A 22,373-nucleotide genomic window follows, 5' to 3' on the forward strand; every position below is an offset into this window, starting at 1 on the left:
GTGGCCGTTCAGGGAATTGTAGTTTTTGGCACGCCCATGCTGATAACTAAACATTTGTTTGACCTGTAACACTGTCAGGAGATCAGCTGGTCCATGATGCACTTAGAAGTTTAGTAAAATATATGAGCAGACTAAATTCTCAGTTTTTAAATAAACCATTTGTGACATATTTGGAAAATATTAGTATTAAAAATTAAACGTAAATCTTGTAACAGTGGTTTTTGCAGCTACATGAAGATACCCGGTGTCATCAACCTCGACTCGCGTGCTTTTCTCCACAATCGTAGCTGTGCTACGACTACCTCAGTACAGAAGCATGCAGTACAACCACAGACGGAGTCAACTACAGCAAAACTACATCTATCAGCTGCTTACAATGCAGCTGCATTAATAACATACGAAACTCCCACAGTGGACTGACACGTGTGTGTGTGTGTCTGTGTGTGTGTGTCTGTCTGTGTGTGTGTGTGTCTGTGTGTGTGTGTGTCTGTGTGTGTGTGTCTGTGTGTGTGTGTCTGTGTGTGTGTGTCTGTCTGGCACCATCCTCCTCTATCTCTGCTGGTTCAAACAAGGCGAGCAAGGTGACCCTGAATCGCAGGCTGTGTGTGTGTGTGTGTGTGTGTGTGTGTGTGTGTGTGTGTGTGTGTGTGTGTGTGTGTGTGTGCGCGCGTGTACAGTCCCAGTAATTAACACCAGCCACTAATGAAGTCCAGCTGCTCGGCAAGACGACCGAGTGTGAGCCAAACTCTGCCAGAAACCGCTCTCATCCTCTCCGTCTCTCTGCTCGCGTCTCCGGCTTTAGTCATCCACCCTTCCACGCCTCCACCTTCTCTACATTTCATTTCATATTGATCTGCGTTGCCTCCAAGTCTTCTGCAGTTTCTGTGTCTGCACCTGCACGTTTCCTCTCCTGCGGTGTTCCATCAGTACGAATCTCACTTTATTGATCTTTAATCACCACTATTTTTGTCACTGTGGCAGTTTGTGCTCTCACACTCTGCTGTGCTCTCCTTCTTGTGCCATTACATGATGCTTCTTTCAGTTTTGTTCTATATTTAGCACAGTGCTACTTTTTATTCTGTATAGATTTAAATGAAACGTGTTTTGTTTTTAGATTCAGGGACGAACCAACGAACTGTTGCCTTATTTCCACTGTTTCAGGTAGAAATATCATCTCCATGACTACAGGGTGACTGCGATGATGTGTTTGCAGAGGAACAGCCATCAAGGTATCGTCATCAGGTTCAAGAGCAGCCCAGGAGAACATAGTGATGATCTCTAGTCTCAAACTCATTCGTCTGTACAAATTTACATCCTGAGAAGTTCTCACACGATTTGTTAGATTTCCACACTTCAAACCCAGATGGACTAAACACAAAAAACACAAATGTTTTTCTTAGAGAAGAAAAGGAGGCGCTAACATCTGTGTGTCCTTCTCAACCCCAAAGTGTGACAATGTGAGAAGTTACATGTGTAAAACAACAGGAAAATAACGAGCTAGATTATATTATCCATCTGATAATCCACCACTGGACTTTCGACAGCTCTGTAGATGTTTCTGTAAATTGTTTTTCAACCGTTCTGCGTGGATCACAAGCAGTTTATCTGAATATATTCCTGAAACATGTAAGTGCCGCTGATGGGGTCAAAATAGGCTGAGGATCAGAAACCCATCAGTCCTGAAAACAGCAACAATCTGAGTGTAACTGTACAAGAATATCTTTATTCACTCAGGTCATGTTTTAAACAGCAGACAGGTCAGCCCCCCAGACGGGCTTGAAAAGGAAACATCACCAATAAACATGACTGAAGTTCACACAGTCTGCGTCTCTGTCGTACACCGAGCACGGCGTCGTCGTGCTGCACGCCGCACGCTGTAGTAAAGCCTCCTCAGTGCAGCCCATTTAAAGGCTAAACCTTATTGCATTACTGCACAGGCCTAGCAAACGCACACTCAGTCGCTACCAGCTGTGACAGATGTGCCTGTCACAGGAGAAAATGAATTCAGAATAGTTAGTGAATTAAGCAGGGAGTTAATTGTTGCTTGGCCTCTGTTTATGAAGCGCATAAAGGCAAAGCGCCTTGTTTGTCTTGTGACAATTAGCCAGCACGGTGTGTGTGTGTGTGTGTGTGTGTGTGTGTGTGTGTGTGTGTGTGTGTGTGTGTGTGTGTGTGTGTGTGTGTGTGTGTGTGTGTAAAATGGTCCTGTTGTCTTTAGCAGCTGGTGCAGCCACACCTGGACAGCTTGAGAAGGAAAAAGAGGGGGGGATGTAAAGGGGGCTGCAGGTAGAGATGCTGTACATCAGCCTGTGCTCAGCCACAGATGCAGCACACGGTGAGAGAGACGTCGCCCATGCAAAGCAGGAAACTTCTATATGTGAGGTAAGAAAGCTGAAGCTGCATATACACATATCCTCGCGAGCAGAGCACACACACTCATTATTTTGTGTTGTGATAGCTATCCTGGTTGGGTCTCTCCCAGACTATTTGTCAGTGTGTCCTATTAGGTTTCCAAACAGCTTGTAATGACTGGTAATAAACAGCAGAAGAAGAAGAAGGTAAATCAAGCGAGAAGACGACAAAATGAGCTCTCCAGGGGACGGCTGTGCTCCCAGCCTCCAGAACACTCACACACACGCAGAAATACACCAACAATCCTGTCGACGTATTCATGCAGTCAATAAAAGCGACAGTGGCAGGTTATGGGCGCTAACAAAGAGCAAACGTGTCACTGTAACAGAGTCAGAGCAGTTAGAGGAAATGTGCGACTGAGTAGATAAAACTGCACGCTAGCAACACGTTAGCTTACGGCCAGGAAGTTGTGACTGTTACGTAAAAACGTACATTTTAAATAAACTAAATCCACAAATGAAAGAATCTGATTTGGTCAAAACTAACACTCGGTTCGTCTCTCCTCCCATCCTCCTTCATCCAGCCCTCTGCGGTCCCCTCGCTCTCTCCCGCTCTTCGTTCCCTTGTCCCTTCATCATCACTCCCTTCCTCCCTCTGGTGTCACAGCTCACTGGCTCCAGGTGGTGAGGGAGGAAGGGAGGAAGGGATGTAGGGAAGGATGGATGGAGGAGGAACTGAAGGCAGGAGGAGGGGTTTCTGTCATCTGTCCCTATGTTGATGCCACCACGATGAAGAGCGACATGCTGCTCGGCGTTTGCTGTTTCATTTCTTTCATGTAATCTCGAGATAAACCAACTCCTTGGTCAAATTCTGTGAAACAGCCGCTTTATCCTGTCCTACATTCACTTAGACATAAATATTCCAACATGACGCTCACGTGTTTGTAAACTAGAAGCTGTGTTTAAGCAGTAAAAGCAGTATTAACGGTGTTATAGCAGCTCTACTGACGGCAGAGGGCCAGGTGTGTGTGAGCAGTTTGCTCACACACACCTGGAGTGAAGGAGTTTAAGTAGCTTTTACTACTTCACAGCACCAACTCTCGTCGTTGGTGATACAACTGATCACAAGCCAGACAACGAGACCGTTTTTCCTCTGACAGGCCGTCCGCTTCCTTCAAGGCGCGAAAAGAAGTAACAACGTCCAAATCAGGATTTAGCATGTGTGAAACTCCAAGATGAGTTTGGACGCCTCCTCACTGAGCACACAGCGATGCACTTTCTTCAGCTCAGATGCTGGTTATTCAGCAACGACAGCAGCCGGAGCAGTCTGCATCTTATTAGTGCAGGTGCAGCAGGGCAGAAGAGAACAGCAACGCTGCTAGCCTGTGGCAAAGACGCTCACACACACACACACACACGAGTGAGCCCTCAACCACATTATCCACCTCCATTGACTCTAAAAGCTTCTTACTCGCCTCATTAAGTCTTCAGTGACACAAAGTAACCACACCAGACCCGCGCAGCACCACACACACACACACACATACAGATAGGTGTGTGTGTGTCTGCACACTGGTGTTAAAGGGGGGGGGGGGCTTAGAAATGTTTGTACAGACACACATCGGCTCAGCCGCAGCCCGTGGGACGGCTGCTTAGACATTACTAGTCAAGCGCGTCGCAGATTTGACTGCAGGCTAACAGACAGGTTGAATGCAGGTTTGAAATGCCAAATAAATGCAACCTCCAGGTAGAAAATAAAAGCAAGCCAGTATTATTTAATGCCCTGGTTCACACAGGGCTTCATAAACTATTTATGGTCTTCACCCAAAGTCACCATCAAATTTAAAAGGTGAGCGCGCTGGTGCTTTAACTGAAATGTGCCCAGCTTCATTCAGGGAGCTTTAAGATGCTGTTGCAGGGGCAGCGATGGCCACGTGTGCATCTGACCAGCTACAAAGTTCATCAGAAATGTAAAGGATGTAAATAAGGGGAGCTGCAGTTATTATGGTGCATTGATGTAAATAGGTAAGTAAAGCTCATGCTGAGGACACATCATTAGCCACCGCACTCCACAGGGAACACTTAGATCCAGGTGAGTGGCCACTCGATACCTCCAAGGCATCTGTGTGTGTGTGTGTGTGTGTGTGTGTGTGTGTGTGTGTGTGTGTGTGTGTGTGTGTGTGTGTGTGTGTGTGTGTGTGTGTGTGTGTGTGCGTGCGCGCGCGCGTGTGGTGTGTATGAGGTAGGGAGGACAATGAAGCATGCAGCTAGCAGTGGGGATTGGGGTGAATGAAGATCTGAGGTGAGGTAACTATGCAAAGATTCAGCCTCACTGTGTTATTACGCACACTGACTCCTGCGCTGCACCTTTATTTTCCACATCATGCACTGTGACTGTGTTCTACCCCTGAACTCAGTAACACAAGAAAAAAGCTCATGAATACTGATACTAGTCTGTATGTTCAAAAGCAGTAAAATGTTCATGATGATGGGCAGGCAGTGGGACAGCGTAATGCTGCCTTGCTCATAGTGGGAGACAGAAAGGGGACAAACCTTGCCGACAGGCGGGCTCTTCTACAGGCCATCCGTTTGGCAGGTGGGGATGAGGAGAGAATGGGCACAATTAGTTATCTGTACTGTGAACGTGCAGCGTGTGGGGAGGAGGCAAACGCAGTGTTAAAGGTAAAGGAGCTCGCTGTCATCAACAAATACTGAGTGAACCTCATCGTCCCACAGAAAACATCAGCGACACTGAAACTCTTTCAGAACAGCTGCTGCAGACTGATGTGAGGAAATCTGTCAGATACTTTTAACGCTCTGATCGCCTCCAGTAAATATGACACGGGAGCGTAGCTAAGGCTTAAAGCTGACCTACAGAGATGCACAGGAACAAACTGATGCAGGCGAGTCGAGGAAGACAAAGGTCTGAGACGAAGACAGCAAGGACACTTAGCTGCATCAAAGTGAGCATTATAACCAGTATGCTAATTGGAGACTGGTCCCTGATTAGTACCAATGGAAAGGGCTGACAACATGCTGCGTGTGCGCTGTCTGTGTGTGTCTCTGTGTGTGTGTGTGTGTGTGTGTGTGTGTGTGTGTGTCTGAGAAAGTGAGGCCTCATGCTGTGAAATCTAGACTGAGGTGATTAGTAAAGCATTAGTGGCTGCATGCAACACTCAGAACACGCTGTCAAGGACCTTATTTACACGCGCGCGTGTGTGTGTGTGTGTGTGTGTGTGTGTGTGAGAGTGTGTGTGTGTGTGTGTGTGTGTGTGTGAGAGTGTGCGCGTGTGTGTGTGTGTGTGTGTGTGTGTGTGTGTGAGAGTGTGTGTGTGTGTGTGTGTGTGTAGCGAGGGGTCTTTTAAAGGTATAATACATCATTTCAAAATGAGCGGTCTGCTCTAAACCACAAAACGGGGACAACACGTGTATGCTCCTTTATTCTGTGAAAACAAAATGGATTTGCACACACACACACACACACACACACACACACACACACACACACACACACACACACACACACACACACACACACACACACACACACAATGAGAAGGAGGCAGAGGAGGCGACAGAAAGACGAAGACAAGCGAGTGAGCCACACATTAGAGGAGCTGCTCCGATGTCGCTCTTGGTCTTGGTGGCTCGGAGCAGAACGGGCTCATCGAACAGAATAAACAGGCCTCCTGTCAGCGCAGAGATTATTCCTCCGTTTCAGCTCCTCCACCACTCTGAGCTCTGCCTCCCTCTATCTGGGTTTTTCGTCATCTTGTCCTAACCCCCTCGTGTCGTCTCCTCGCGTGTCCGAAACACAAGAACATACTTTTACGTGCTCGTCTCCTCTCCACCTGCTCAGAAATATTGGAGACTAGAAAAGCTGCACACACACTGCTCTGTGATCACACACACACACACACACACACACACACACACACACACACACACACACACACACACACACACACACACACACACACACACACAGGTGGGATCTGCCCTTACTGTGCATGAAAAACCTGCAACAGCAGACGTTTGTAGTCTTGCAGGAGCACGTTACAGAGACGGAGGCCGTGCCGGTTCTCATCTCAAAGACGATTGAACCGTCTGTCCTCGGTTATATAAAACGCACAGATTGTCCAATGTTAATTATTAAACCAGATGTAAACACATTATTCTTTGCTTTCTTTAGTATATAGTGTCCTGGCCCTTAGGCTGCTGTCTCACACACACAACAGTCTCCAATGGCAGCTTTGTACCAGAGGCAGAAATGGATAGCTCAATTTCTTTCTCTCCATCGCTCCTCAGTGTGTGGGAGATGGACTGAGGCTGTGTGTGAATGTGTCCATGTGTGTCTTTAAACAGTGTGAAGTGTGGGCATTTCCACTCCACCACACTATTATTCTGTGTTGAGTAGCTGCATAAAGCACTTTCACTGGTCCAGCCTTACAGCCGGCCTCGCAGGTTAATGCAGCGTTGCTGTAATGCTCATGCGAGCGGCCACAGGTGCGATCCCTGTCACGTTTCCTCGCTGTAAACTAGATATCTGCTCACAATTTCCTCTTGGTTTTCAGATGAGTCGTATCAGTAAATAATAACATCATCGTGCGGCAGAAACCATCGTGCTGCTGCACGAGGACACCTCGTAAGAGTCCGCACGGATTCAGTAAAACCAGGATGGAAGGAAATTAAACTGTTCATTTCTTTTAGCCCCCTGCATCCTTCTTGAATGATCTCTCCTTCCCTCCTAGAGCGCCTCTGTTTCCTCCTCCCTCCCGCTCTGCCTCCAGAGCAGGGCACTGACCACATGGTGTTTTAATTAACGTTGTGCAGTGCAAGAGCCGAGGCTGGCGCGAACACACACAGGGCGTGACTGCACCATCACAGTGAAGCTGAACGTTTGGGCTGAGAGCTGTAATATTAAGTGTTGCAGGCAGGCCGGCATGTGGCAGTGATCTCAGGTTTAGCATCATTACTAATGTACGTGAATAATCCGGTGATGTCTTTATGAAGACCCGCCTTTAAACCAGTCATTTAGAAACAACCCGCCGTCGAGTCGACATCAAAAAACTCGTCTTTGAAAGCTCTTTGTAAAAACCAGAGAACATAACCCGATATAGATCTGTTCTAATATAATCAATAATCTTTCTCTGAACAGCAGCACGCTGACCAGTCTGACCTGATGGGCACGACGAGATGAACACCGACATGTTTCCTGAATCTGTCTAAAAACGTCTTAATGTGAAAAAGTGTTTTTAATGAAATGAAGAAAAGATTTTGTAGCAACAAATTAAACTGATTCTGTTCATCTGGACGTCATCGGGTGACGTCATCATCTCGATTATTTGATGATATTTATTTAACAATAACAATGTGTTGAATAATGACTTTAAAGATTGCACTATTTTATATTATTTTTTGACAAATACTGATAACAGTGCAAATGTTTGCAGTATAAGAAATAAATGAAAAATGTAAACATCTGTGTTTAGTGAGCTTTGCAGTGTTGCTCTGTGGTGCAGCTACACTGTAGCAAAGTTTACACACTGTGTCTTCTTGATCCACGTCTGACTGAACCCATAATGTTTCCACACCACTGAAGTTTTTACCTCTTTTCAACCAACAGCAGTCACTCTCCTCTCCAAATAACTTCTGCTCAGCTTTCCGAGCTTCCCTCGGGTCCTCTTAATTGTTGTGACACGTGTTCGAAACGCAGAGAGGTGCGCTCGATTTTCCACACGGAGCAGCGCGAGAGTAAAGCACGAGGGAGGGGCTAATAATCGGCTCAGTCATTTTTAATGATCGTTGAAAGCCCAGATCGTGATCGAGATTACAATTCGATTAATTGAGCAGCCCTACCTTAAGCACCAGTGTTGTTTTTCAGTAAAGTGAGGGGTAAATATGTCACCTGAGCTGTTTTTGGGCCCAAACACGAGCGGCGCGTTCCTGCTTGTAAATATTTTCCTCGGAGCTGCAGGGATTCCTCTCTAGACTTCCCACGTTGACCCTCTGTCTGCCTGTGTGTTGTGTCTCTTTCTCTTCCTGACAGCGTAATTAACAGGACCGTGGGGTGCACCGTGTATTACCCACGGAGCGATGTGACAATCACATTACTGGACTGAGTTAGCCGGTAGGAGCTGGCCTCCTCCCTTCAAGCAGTCAGAACTGTCAACGTAAAAACACTGAATCACAGTTTCACTCGGACGTTACATTGTTGGACTTGTGTTTCTGTGACACGCAGACGTGCAGCAGACTGAGGCGGCCGAGCTGCGTGACAATCTGAGGCGAGCGCACTTACAAGTGTCGGAGTTCCTGAATGTGAGAGCTGATTATCGAGGGCGCCTGATACGACCGTTGAACAGGCGCTAACACTCACCAAGTGACACAGTCAGTCGCTGCTGCCCCCTAATCGTGCACGTCCACAGGCTGAGCACGTGCACGAGCGTAGCCGTCAGAATCAGAGCGTCAGGCCATAAACTCACAACATTCAAACAGCACAACTTAAACTCGAAACGTCCCACCTGTGACACACTGAGCGGGGACAACAGGAAACAAAGTGACACGAACCTGTGTGATGAAGGAAAATGTAGACACTTTAACAGAGGGAACAATCCTTTTACATCAACACGTTACAGCCGAGCAGCTCTGGCCACTCACCACCTGCATTCATCTCCGTTTCATTTATTACTGTAAACTCGTTAGTGCCGCGGCGACCGAGAGAAGGAAACGATCTGCGGTGGAGACGAGGAAGACGATGCGTGAAACGGAGCATCTGCTCATTTTCTTTTCATCGGCGCTTTCAGACTAAATAAGATCTTCGTTGAAGAGTGGGGGAGGAAAGGGCTGCGGGAAATGTAAGAGGAACTGGGCAAGCTCTTAAAAATAATCTGCCTCAATTTCATAATTAATCTGCGCTAGGTTTTCACACAATTAGCACGTTAATTAACCCAAAACTGCCACCACTGTGCAGGGATGTGTGCGTGCCTACGCTGCAGAGAGAACGACGAGTTAGACGTCAGACTGAGTGGAAGATCAAGGCGGAGGAAAGTGGCGAGCACTGGGTGAAGGACAAAGGTGAGGAGGTGAGGGGGGAACGAGAGAGGAACACGGGGGAGGAGGAGGGGGGCCAGGATAACGGTCATGTGGTGAAGAGCGAAGAAGACGGACGGCAGGTAGAAGACACGGACGCTTCCTCCATACCTGCTTCATGCCCTGGAGGACGGGGCTGTGGCCCCCCCACACCCTCTAGCAGATCATTACATGAAGGAACCTTTTAAAAACACAAACGCGTCCATGCTCACAGGTGTACACACGGGTGATCACACCCACAAACTACACCCTTTTTGGCTCCTACCTCAAAGCACACTGTGTTCTGTTGATCTTATGTGCTGCACAATAATGTTTAATATTTAGTATTTACTGTCATATTCCCATATATCATTGTGATGTTGTTTATTATGTTGCTCTTTTTGTTTGCTTGTTTTCTTTTTTCTTTCTCAGCAGGTGATCCAGGTGATCGATATATGCTTTTTCTTTTTTTCTCTGCCCGTTCTGTTGGTTTTTGTCTTTTGCCCTTCTCCCCCGTCCCTCTTCTCAGCTGTTTCTCTTTCCCTCTTTCTTTCTCCCCTTCTTTCCCCCAGTCAAGTCTGTCCCGTATTCAGTAAGTGAAAATAAAATAAACAATAAAAGGTGAATCAAATGGACCATTACGGCAAGGCTGGGATGGTCAGTTTGGTAAAGTAAATCCGTTGGGCATCTTTCTTTGCCTTTAGACAATAATTCTGATGCAAAAGAGCCAAACGGGACAGGCAAAAAAAAAGAAAGAAAACACGGACGCTGCAGCTGTGGCAGGTGTTTGATAGCAAGTGGGGGCGGGGCCACACACTAGGGAGTGAAGTAAAAGTTATTCCAGCTGTGCTGATGTTTGGAGCCTCTCTTCTCCAGACGCCACACACACACACTCAGGTCTGGCGAGGGGCTGCAGATCAACCCACAGGTCCACCTCGTTAATCTCCATGACGACAGAGATGCTAAGGCAGCAAATTAGCAGAAAGGGGAGAAAACGGGAATCTCACAAAAGAGTCGGGTCTTAAACACACACACCGTCGACCTTTGCTCCCCTGTGATGATAATGGAATTAAATGAAAAAACTCAGCGGCGCGCTCGTGCAGACAAACATGGATTTACTGTGCAGCGTGTTCGTTTGTGTCATCCTGTCCAAACCTAAAAGCATCACCTGCGACCTGCATCATCATATAAAGGTTTAGACACTCGTATTACGTTTGAGTCAGCTGTAAGATTACGATGATTCTCCAACGTTTGATCTGTAGTCGTGGCTGCTCCTCACAGCCCACCAGACAAAAAGGTCTTTGTTTCACCGTCTGTCTCACCTCTGTGTTCATGTGAGTGCATGCTTGTGCTTTCATGCTTCCAGAGTGCCATCACACATTCACAATGGCTGGGTTCACACCAAACTCTGAAGTCACGCACACGGAAAAGAAAAGCACCTCACTCACCGATCATGTGATTGGCAACGTGAATCTGGATCTCTCTTTCTGTCTCGAACGTCATTTGGCATTTAATACACTGGTAGGTCTTTTTCTATAACAGAAGGAACACAGGAGACTGGTCAGTGCAATAAAGCTAATGAGAAACAGGCTTACATGTTAGCACATCAGACACACACAGACAGACTGCACAGGAATGAAAGAATTATTAGTGCAGTGAAAGCTACCAGAGAAAAGTGGAAAAGGCTAAAAATAAAACTGCACTTTTCCGCACTTGCAGTCATCCCTGCACATATGAGACATTTCAACCTCACAAATTCTTGCACTGAAAGTCCAAGTCTTTGGAGGGTTGGGAAAGGAAGAGAAGGTATGCAGCTACACAAACACCAAAGCTGGATCGAAAGTGAGAGAAGCAAATGAAAAAAGGAGGGTGTGAACGCGAACGAGATGAAGGGAAGAAGCGATGAAAGAGAAGGAAAAAAGGACAAAGGAGAGAGAGAAGGAGCTACAGAGAGAGGAACCAGAGGCTCTGCTTATCCATTCATAGCACAGAGTGATCACTCATGCACAAACACATACAAAATACACAAAGGCCCCACTTCCACTGTGTCTCTGCTGCTTCATCCTAGCAGGCTGAAGCAGCAGAGACACAGTGGAAGTGGGGCCTTTGTGACACACACACACACACACACACACACACACACACACACACACACACACACACACACACACACACACACACACACACACACACACAAATCCTACTTTGTCTGCTTTGTGCTGTTAGACTAAGCAGAAACAAAGGTGCAGGTAAGACAGAGGGTCCCTGGGAACTGTCTCTCAACACACACGTGCTCGCTTGCAAGTACACACACTCTCACACACTCAGTCACACACACTCTCACACACTCAGTCACACACACTCTCACACACTCAGTCACACACACTCTCACACACTCAGTCACACACAGACACGCGGCAGGTCCCGGGGAGCCTGACTGTCAATATCAAGTAGAGCGAACAGCTCCCACAATGCCTCAGCACGCCCCAGCCGCAGGACCCAGTGGGCTCAGCTGACACACACCCACGTACGTGTGGAAGCTGCAGACTTATACACAACCTCGTGCACACACAGAGTTCAGGAGCGTCGTTTGCAACCTTGGAAATGGAAACACTGGCCTCTATCACTCTGCTGGATCACACCAAGAGCTTTTATACATTTGACCTTTCTGTGCGTAGCTGCCTCCTTCTCTTTTGCAGACACCGTTATTTTTATGGAAACGTGCCCTCTCACTGTTTCTCACCTTAGGAGCAGGTGAAACCTCGGCCTTCTTTCCTGCTGCGCTGGTTTCAGGACTGATCTCCGGATGATCCGTCTGGACGTGGTTCTCCAAGTCCTCCAGGCTTTCAAACTTCACCCCGCACTCTGGACACCTCAGCCCAGCCGCGGCCTTCTCCGCCTGCGCGTCCCCGGGCGTGACGGCTCCTCCCTGGCTGGGACTCTGGCCGTTCGTGCCCCTGATGTGATTTGAGCATTTGATTTGTTTTAGCTGATTTCAGTGATTCTAACTGATGCTAAACAAAAAGGATTTCTTCACTAACTTTGGTAGTTTTAGGAAGTATCTGTGCAGTTTGTGACAGCTGGAGCAGAAAATCTGAATAAACTGGGCAGGTTTTTGAAAGATATTTCAAATATTCATATACTTTTCATAAGAAATGCACCCAATAAACGTGTGCCGAGTTACCCTGTGCCAGGCAAAGCTTCCAAACAGGAGAGGCATTCATTCTTGACTTTAGTCATTATTCTTTCCCACAGAGGGCTGAGTCATGCTGCAGCCCTGTTCACAGCATTGCTGCCTACCTGCTCATGCACCCAGCACAGAGGCCGTAAGGCAGGCCGTTGACATCCAGCTTCACCAGCTCGCCTTTGTTCTTGAACTCCTTGAGGCAGAAGGCGCACTTATACAGCTTGTGCTGCTGCAGCTGCCCATTAGGGGACGAAGAGGCAGAGCCGTTTCCTCCAGCTAGTCCTCCATTCCCGCCTCCGACCGCAGCTCCTGCCAGCGCCGCGCCCGAGGAGATCTTCTGCATGTGGAAGGTGCCGTGGATTTTCAGCTCTAGCGTGGAGGTGACCGTCTGCATGCAGACGACGCAGCGGAAGCCGGTGAGGGAGTTGCGAAGGTCGGGGTGCATCTGGCAATGCTCTATGAACTCCTCTTCGCTCTGCAAGGGCATCTTACAGATTCGACAGGTTCCCGTGTCCAAGCTTTTACTGTGGGTCACCTGAAGAGAGGGAGCACAGACGATTAACACGACCGTGACCAGTTACAAGACACGGCGTTGCTTTTTTCAGTAACGAGTATCCTAACTAATCACTATTCCTATCGTTACAACGCCGTTACCGTTACTAACAAGAAAACTGAAGCTGTGTTCAGTTTATCTTATATCAGCTGCAAAGAAGTAGCTGTAAGTAACCCTTTTTTGAAGAAGTAACTAGTAACTGTAATTAATTACTTTTTCAAAGTAACTTGCCCAACACTGACCGTGACACATCAAAACACCTCAGACGAAGAAGTCATTTTGATAAAAGCTCAACATCAGCATCACTGATAAGTGACGAAGGCTGCGTAACAAACCGCCTCTCTGAGGAGTATCGAGCTCTAAATTCAAAGCAGCCAAAGACGAGTCAGGATGCAAATCTAGGCGCAGAAAGAGAAAACGGCAAAAACGTCGCACACGCAGAAACGTGTCTGCACTGCTGCACCTGCTGTTCAGTGGAAAGTACTTGTCACAAGTCTGAAGTACCTTGTGCTCGGTGAGGGTCAGCAGAGAGGGGAAGCGCTCGCCACAGATGGGACACATGTAGTGTTTGGCGGGGCCGCGGTGCGTCTGAGCGTGCTCACGAAGCCCGTTCTCAGAGAAGAAGGTTCGGGAGCACACGTTGCACTTGTGGTTTCCTTTGATGAAGTCCGCCTTCTTCTTTCGAGAACCTGTTGTACAAAATTAAGACGCATAATCACAAATACGATAACAACACAGAGGACTCGCTTCCTGACGATGACAGAGTACGACAGCATCGTTACCGGCGTCGTCTTCTCCCGGCCGGATGTTGTGGTCACGCAGTCGGTGGTTCTGCAGCAGGGACTCCATGGTGTAGGCAGCGCCGCAGATATCGCAGGCGTACATGGGCTCTGAATTATCCAGCTCCTCCTCTCCTCCGCTCGCCTCGTGGCTGTTGGCTGCATCTCCCCCCTGGCTCGACCCTCCTCCCACCGCTGCGCTCTTCAGCAGCATGTTCTGCAAGTCGGCTTGCTCGGCAGCTGCAACCGTCGCTCTCTCCACGCTTCCTGCTCCTCCGTTGCCACTTCCTCCTCCTCCTCGCTTGGAGGTCTGCGCCAAACCGTTAGGCGTCCCGTTCTGGCTCCCGCTGCTCCCGGTGCCGCCTCCATTGCCGGTGATGTTGCTGCCATCGAAGACGCAGTGCTTTTCTCTCAGGTGTCTCTCCAGCAGTGAGATGGCGTGGAAAGCTTTGCCGCAGAAGCGGCACGTGAACTTCTTGCTGTGCGTGGTGATGTGACACTGGAGCTCCACTTCTGTTCCAAAGCTCTCCCCGCAGAAGATGCACTTCCGGGGCTTGAGTCCTGTCAGTCAAAGATCAAGTTATCGTGAAGATGAATCCGTGGCACAGGAACGGGAAATATCAGACATTCTTTTCACATCGTAATCGTGTATTTGTTAAACGTAACGCGGCACAGCTGGACAGTACCTGCACCGAGACCTCCCGGGAGGCCCGACCTTTGGCCCAGATGGTTATGTTTAACGTGCAGCTGAAGATCCGTCTCCTTCCTAAAGTCCCAGGCACAAGCTGTGCAGCGAAACAGCTTCTTCTCGTTGCTGTGCTTCACTGCCAAATGCACCTGGATGTGAGGCCAGAGAAACAAACTCTTGAGCAGATAAACTTTGCATCTTTCGGGATTCGTGTCTGCAAAAGGTCACACTCAACAACGAGCCACGTGTCGTTTACCTGTATAGACACCTTGGAGTCAAAGACCTCCTGGCAGAGAGTGCAGTGGTACAAGACAAACGTGTGCATGTCGAGCAGGTGTTTCTGCAGGTCGTCCACCGACGAGAACTGTTTATCGCAGCTCTCGCACACATACTGGGTGGACGTGGTGGTGTAGTGTACCGTCAGGTGTTGGAGCAACGCCTCCTGTGACTCAAAGTCCTCCTTGTTGCACTGGGGGCAGGACTGGCGCCTCAGCAACATCTCCAGGTGCGACTTGAGGTGGGCCTGGAAACCCTCAAAACTAGCAAACCGCAGATCGCACTGGTTGCAGGGATAATCTCCGTTGCTCCCCATGGATGGAGTGGAGTCCCCTCCGAGCCTGTGGCGTTTCGGGGAGGAGATCTCGACGTCCGACGAGGCGGGGCTCAGGTCTGCGACTTTGGCTTGCCGTTTGTTGTTGGCCAGCGGGATGTTCTTGTGGTTCTCCTTTATGTGCTTGGTGAGCTTGAGGAGTGAGCCGAAGATAGGAGAGTTGGTGCAGTAAGGGCAGGAGTAAACCTGTGCGTGGATAATAACTCTTTACTTTTTTTAAAGATTATGATGCAATACGCCGAGTCGTCACACAGCGACCGACAAAAGTCATTTCAACCACTGCGAGCTTACAGACAGAATCACGTCAGTGTGTTAATGAGTTATGAACGCTGGCTAACAGCTACTCGAAGTGTCTTTGTAGTGTGAACAGTGTGTCAAACAGCAGCAGGTTTCAGTGTTTCCACTGTGAACTGTGGGTTAAAAAGTCTCAGTCCGACTAACAAACGACACGATACAGGAACTGAATAACTAACGAGGAGGGCGAGCTGCGTTTCTTCTTCTTACTGGTTACACTTAACAGATTTTACAGTTTTTCCTCACCTCCATGAAGGACTGAGATCCAGCCTGAAGTATGGGAGACTCGAGTTTGGCCACCGCTCCACCTGATGCACTTCCTCCACCTGTTGCGGAGGTGCAGTGTGTCTGCTGAATGTGCTCCGTCAGCGAGGACTCTGTCAGGAAACCCATTGAGCACTGGTTGCAGAAGAAGGCATGGTTCCCTTCTAGGATGGAGAAGCTCACTTTAATCGTTGCAGCAACAACAGTCACAGGAAATGATGACACTGTACTTAACACCATGTAACCGACAAGCAGCTCACAGCTGACCTGATGCAGTTCATGCTTAACCCTTTAAGACCTACCATAGAACCAAGTCCGCCAGAGCTTATTTTATATGTTTACATGCTGTGGAGCCATTTTTGGGAGCATTTCAAGTTGCTATACATCAATACAACCATTATAGCCCAGATTTGAATAATATGTCTGCATTAAGTGCATAGTGATTACATAAATTGCAAAAAACTACAAAAAAATTGAAAATCATTTTTGCTTTTTTAACATATATTTCTAGTTAGAGAAATTTAAGAGGCTTATCCCTCAAAACTGTAAATACAAAAAAGTTGCACAAAATAGTTTCCCACCACAGGAAATTTATTTTGAGTGTCTTCATAGTTTTATTTTTGAAATACACCAATTTTTATATACTGCAGGAAAAACGAAAATAAATATTATAAAAAAGCAGCATGTGCATCAAAATAAACTATTTCCAGCAGTGCAATATGAGTCCTCAGCATCCCAGAAACGACACAGAAAGACAAAGTCAAACATAACTTTTAAAAACACCAGTATAGGCTCATGAGGCCCTGATGGTAAAAAACTACATTTCCGCGAAAATGACGTCACTTCCGGTTTCGGGCAGGTCATGGCGGACATACGATAGTTTGCGCTGACGTCTATTCCAACGTAGGAAGTGTTACAAACAGCTGATCGGATCAGCAAAGCGTGTTTCTGGAATATTATGTTTGTGTTGCTGCAAGTGCTTTTTATGCAGTTTTGCAAAGCTATATGTGGAAGGAAACTGTGACCGAGGACAAGCTGATGGCATCAGATGTAAGTACAACTCCTCCGGTTTCATATGCAAAATTTTTTATTGCACTAGCTTACGTGGTTGCAGAGCTACCGGGATTTAAAAATAGTTACGCAAAACAGAGCGTGTCCGCTCCGACCGGCTTTAAAGGGTTAAACACACCTAGTGTGGTGGATCCTGCCATGATGCCACCGGGCAGGCAGTGGGAAACCCTGATGTGCTCTTGCAGAGAGTTGATGTCCCCGAACATGTCGGGACAGTAGTTGCAGTGGAACGCCGTGACGTTGGTGAACTGCAGCAGAGGAAAAGCCGCCGCCGCCGCACCCACCGTTCCTCCGCTCGCACGGTGAGCTTTGCGCACGTGCTCGTTGAGGTTGTAGAGCGTCGGCAGAGTTTCCAAGCAGAGCTGACACGTGTGGCTCTGTTGCGGCTTATCTGCATGGATGGTCTTCAAGTGGATCTCCAGCACTGCCAGACTGTGGAAGTCTCTCTTTGAGCAGTAAGGGCAAGAGTACGTCACTTTACCCCAGGATCCTCCCCCGCCTGCACAGACACAAAGGGTACTTTAGTGAGTCTAACTGGTAACTGTGCAGTTACTTTGGAGATAAGTGGCTAACGCACCTCCGCCTTGATGGCCCAGGTTTATCCCCACGTCCTCGCCGGTATCGCCGCCTCTCCTGCGGCTGCGTTCGCTGCCCTGGCCGTGCTTTAGTGTGGAGTCGGGGGTGGAGCCTCTCTCCAGGCTGGCGCTGGAGTCTGGAGTGGCTGAGCTCATTGAGGCGACGCTGCCCAGCGCTGGGTCGGGACTGGCAGCGCTGTGATTAGACGAATCGGGCTGGCGATGGCTGTCTAGGTGGCAGTACACGTCCTCGACGGAGGGGAACTGCTCCGAGCAGACCGGGCATCTGTGGACACAGAAAAGGCCAGAGGTGAGTAATGGTTATCAAAGTGGTGAGCGGAGAAGATTGAGAGGTAAAGCTCTGCAGTACTTGTGTTTGCGGTTAGCGTGCTGCGTTTCAATATGCGTGAGGAGCGAAGCCTCGTCAAGGAAGATCTCAGGACAGTGGATGCACTGCAGGTCGGCCCGGTCCGACAGCTGGGGGTGTCTGGTCAGGACGTGTTTTTCCAGCTCGTCGGTCTGACTGAACGTCTCCTCGCAGTAATCGCACATGTACAGGTCCTGCTCCAGGTCGCCGTCTCCTCCCGCTCCCTTCTTTCCTCCATCTCTCTCGCTCCTCAGAGCGAGATGCTCTCTGTTCTTACGGTGAGCCTGCGGAGTCAGACATTCAGACGCGAGGACGCACGTGCAGGAACAATACTCGCATGCAGTCGTGCAGTGCACCTCATGGTCAGTGCCACAGGTAACACTTACCTGCATGTGGCTCTGCAGCGACGAGGTGGAGGAAAAGCCACGCTTACACACACTGCACTTAAACGGTTTGCTGGAGCTGGGCGGGGCATTGAAACAAGAATCAGCACCGATTCTGAGCGCTTTATTGTGCTGACAGGTTCAGAAGCAGTTACCTGTGCGTCTTCAGGTGGATCTTTAGGTGATCAGAGCGAGAGAAAGCAGCCTCACACTCCTGACAGCTGTACTTCTTATCTCCTGAATCATTGAAAGGCAAAAGCTTCACTGATGATGTTAAAGCAGAAACTAGACCTACAGTTTTCCTTCCTCTCTGCTTCATCGAATAACAACTTCACAAACATCATAGTTTGTAGTTCTCAGACAATCCTGACATGTAGGATTAAAAACAGGGATAGAAGACGTGCCGGAGAACTGAAACGCTGGCCAGCAGCTCGTCTCAGGCGAGATGTCCGGACGTACCTGTGTGGAGCTTGACGTGGCGGTCTCGGCTCCGCTTGTGTTTAAACAGACGGCTGCAGAAGGTGCACTTGAAAGGCAGCTTGTCGCTGTGGATCTGCTCGTGTCGCTTCAAGTAGCTCAGGCGGCTGAGAGAGACCAGCAACAACGTTTATTGTGTTATTGCAGCAACACTTACAGTGATTTAACAAAAGCACCGTGTCAAAGTAACTGGATGTATCAGACATCTACGAACCGTCTTTACAAAGCGTTGGTTGGAAAAGGACGCTAGCGAGGACAGAGTGGGTAATACAGAGGATGATGATGATGATGACGGTGTGTGCGTGACAGCTGTTCTTAAAATGGTTCTTGACTCAGTCCCCCGAGAGGTGAGTGAGAAACTTATTCACCTCACTCCCTTTACTGTTTGCCTTAGTGGTCCGTGTGTTACCATGGCGATACTGAGAATGCACGCTGATTTTCATAAGCATGGAGATGCATCTGAACGTGTTACCGTTTCCTTCTACTACCTGCAGACGTTTCCGAAGCCAAACATCTGAACGTGGTACCTGAAGGACTTGTCACAGAACTGGCACGGGTACGGCAGGCCCGCTCCTCCCTCCTCCTCGCCGCCAGTGGCCATGCCAAGGTCACAGCAGCCATCGGGTATCTGCGAAGGCGATGCCACATCCTTACTGGAGGGCGAGGAAGGCACCCAGGATAAACCTGCTGGGTCATCATCACCGTCTGAGACAGGGAGACACAGAAAGTTTACAAGGAGTAACTGCGCCCCCCTTTTTTAAAATCACAGCTGCAGATCAGCGAGTAAAAACTAACCCCGTCAGAAACAGCGGGGAAACAACACTTTCACCTTTCTTGGAAGGCAAAAGGGGGAGAAAGAGTCTGCGGAAGGTAAAAACATACAAATACAAAGACGAAAACAGGAGGATGGAACGAAACTGAAGGTAGAGAGAGAACCAGAGCCGCTCGGGCATCAGCAACATCTAAATAGAAAGCTCCAAGAACTACGTATCCCCGAAGGAGCCCAGAAATAAGGACAGAGTGTATTTTCTCTCCCTTCGTTCTCCCTCGTTCCCTCCTTCTCCTCGCCTCCCTCCTCCCCCGTACCTCCGTCTGTCCCCGAGGACCATAGATCCGCCTCATCATATTTTCATTAGGGCCTTGGCAGATTGAAACGTCGCAAAAGCGATTAGATGATGTGGAGAGCAGAGCGGAAAGATGGCGATATTCACTCCCTTTATCTGTCATACATAGGAGATTATGCACTGCTCTTTTCCTGTTTTCCTCCCTCGCTCTCCTTCTTTCTCCCTCCTGTGCAGTCTGGCACAGAGGCGACAAAAAGGCCACGACTCCTTTAATAGACACTTCAGAATGGATTTGAGGCGACAAAAGAGAGGGCTGAATAATGCTTGATATTGTTCTGTTTCTCTTTGTGCGCTCTGCGACGGAGCACAGCGTGGCTATTTAGCATTTGCCTGAAAAATGTAAAGGAGCGAGGAGATCAGAGAGGAAAGGAGACGTTGTTGTCTTTGCTTTTATCTGACGGCTTTATCAACTGGGCCAGCAACCAATCACAGAGAAGACATTTGTGCCAAGATTCACTACGAGCGCAATATTTCTGCAGCCCGACGCCCTGTGTGCGTTACACAAGTTTGATCGTTTTAGAAATCTCTCCCAGCACACACACATGCACGCACGCACATGCACGCACGCACATGTGCACACACACACACACCCACACGTGCACACGCATCCACATGCACGCACGGACACACACATGCACACGCATCCACATGCGTGCACACACACGCACATGCCCGCACGCACATGTGCACACGCACCAACCATCTACAATGTGTGTGTGGCGGCTCTGCTGTGGATTGTGTCTCACTGAGAGGGAGTGGAAACAGTGTGATGAATCGACCGTGGGGTAAATGTCGGCACGGCGATGAGCAAATAGGATTCTGTGAGACTTAGATTCTGGGATTACTTAGTGTGACAGATTCATGAGTGGGAGATTCTCCAAATGGACCAGAACCAGTATAATGGACTGAGTGGAACTCACGGTCTCATGATGGGGGGCAAAACCCCCAATAACTGCTACTGTGACAAAAAAGTTCTTCATGTGTCACTGAAGTTCAGCCTCCACGGACATCAACAGACAACCGTATTTAAGGCTCTGCTGTCACTCCACAGGACACAGGACTCAGAACGCTTACTGACACAGCTCCCGCACGCCGTCTCACTCATTCGCTGTCAAACACGACTCGGGTGGAGATAAAGAAAAGGAGTGAGTGTGTGCTCGCCACCTTACAGACGTGTGAGAAAAGTGGCAAAAAGGAAGTAAATAACCCCCAGCCACCCCTTCAAAAGAAAAGTCTGTGTGGACGCACGCTGGTCATTAAAGGCATGTATGAGTCAGTCAGTGGTAACGCTTCTGAGGTGGGAAAGTGGCTGAACAGAGACAGGAGGGGAGATTGCACCGCGGAGATTTAGTTCGAGCAAGAGGGTGAAATCACTTTTTGAGGGGGGGGTGTCGCGAAAGAAGGGGAGGAGAGATTAGCGTCATTAAAGAGCCCTAATCCTCTGACTAGCGTGGCTGGCGCTAAAATGGAGGATCACACGGCTTTTTAACGGCGCCTTTGTCAGTCGGCCACGAGGGGACCTGGCAAGACAAGGCCGCGTGGCAAACTGGGAGAAACTGGAGGACGGGGAGGGGGGGCGAAGAAAATTTCAATGAAAAGTTAAATTAGAGAAGAAACCTCGAGAGGAGGCGAGATGAGGAGGACGGATGGGGTGGGGGGAGTAGAGAAAGTGTTGAAGGAGAAAAAATAAGAGAAACAGGCGGACGCCGACACACGCTGTTCCTGCCCCCGTCTCCTCCTCCTCCTCTCTGTTCTTCTCTGGCGAATGAAAACGAACGAGCGGAGCGACCACGGGGCCCCAACCGCTCCGCTCCGCTTTATCTCTCACTCTGCAGTCTTCTCCTTTCCCATCCATTCCCTCTATTCTTCCTCCCTCCCTCTGTCCTCAGCAGTCCCTCTCCTCTTCCGTCTTCATCTCTCTTCCACTCCCTCCCTCCGTCACCTTTCATGTTGTTACTCATTATAGCACTGACATCTCTCCCTCTGTCCCTCCATCTCTCCCACCGTTCCTCCCCTACTGGTGTTGGCCTTCACCCCCGTGTCTCGGCCTGGACGGGACCGAGGGAGAGAAGGCGGGGGAGGATGTTCCAGATGGACGGACTCTGAACTCCAAAAGAGAGAGAAAAGATGGTGGGATGAAAGAGGAGACGAAAACGAGGAGAGGAGAGGACCTATGGGTGTGCACTAAAAGATGGAAAAGAGCAGACAGAAAGTTAACGGACCGCCCGAGTCTACCTGAAATGACAGACGAGCGCACAAACAGACACATGCAAACAACACACCCACACTCCCCGCGTGTCTCTCTAATAGGCTAGACAGCGCGGCAACGTGTGGAGGACGCAGCCTCGGTGAAACGCTGTAATGAAGAGACACACACGCTGATCGACTTTATGTTCCTGCCTCCCCCATCCAAATTCAGCAAGTTTGTCATAACTGTCACACACACAGAGAAATCTGATCAAAGCCACAAAATCTAAATTTAAAAGAAACTTTGGAGACGTCGAGGTCTTCGTATGCAACGATTAGAGCTGCTGATAATTACTGGAAACCCTAAAAATAAAAACCAGCAGGTACATCTGAAA

General features: G+C 48.7%; 1 protein-coding gene across 5 annotated transcripts in view; it reads right to left on the bottom strand.

Annotated features, from left to right (window-relative positions):
- Positions 1-22,373, bottom strand: part of znf423 (zinc finger protein 423) — a 138,750-nt gene that overhangs the window by 52,628 nt on the left and 63,749 nt on the right. For 4 of the 5 annotated variants that reach the window (XM_085411514.1, XM_085411513.1, XM_085411511.1 and 1 more), the window contains 15 exons: positions 19,195-19,372; positions 18,650-18,774; positions 18,346-18,427; positions 18,194-18,269; positions 17,811-18,091; positions 17,443-17,726; positions 16,984-17,364; positions 15,777-15,958; positions 14,883-15,422; positions 14,625-14,775; positions 13,942-14,499; positions 13,664-13,848; positions 12,720-13,141; positions 12,163-12,376; positions 10,868-10,952 (listed from right to left, as the gene is read on the bottom strand). In XM_085411514.1, coding sequence (XP_085267640.1) covers positions 10,868-10,952; positions 12,163-12,376; positions 12,720-13,141; positions 13,664-13,848; positions 13,942-14,499; positions 14,625-14,775; positions 14,883-15,422; positions 15,777-15,958; positions 16,984-17,364; positions 17,443-17,726; positions 17,811-18,091; positions 18,194-18,269; positions 18,346-18,427; positions 18,650-18,774; positions 19,195-19,372 — 3,744 coding nt within the window. The remainder of the gene's footprint in view (positions 1-10,867; positions 10,953-12,162; positions 12,377-12,719; positions 13,142-13,663; positions 13,849-13,941; positions 14,500-14,624; positions 14,776-14,882; positions 15,423-15,776; positions 15,959-16,983; positions 17,365-17,442; positions 17,727-17,810; positions 18,092-18,193; positions 18,270-18,345; positions 18,428-18,649; positions 18,775-19,194; positions 19,373-22,373) is intronic. The other variant, XM_085411512.1, reaches the window with a different exon arrangement.

Source organism: Rhamphochromis longiceps, linkage group LG7, assembly GCF_057381845.1.
Source record: "Rhamphochromis longiceps isolate RC_006_pf linkage group LG7, R_longiceps_female_GT1.1, whole genome shotgun sequence".
In the NCBI taxonomy this organism is placed as follows: domain Eukaryota; kingdom Metazoa; phylum Chordata; class Actinopteri; order Cichliformes; family Cichlidae; genus Rhamphochromis; species Rhamphochromis longiceps.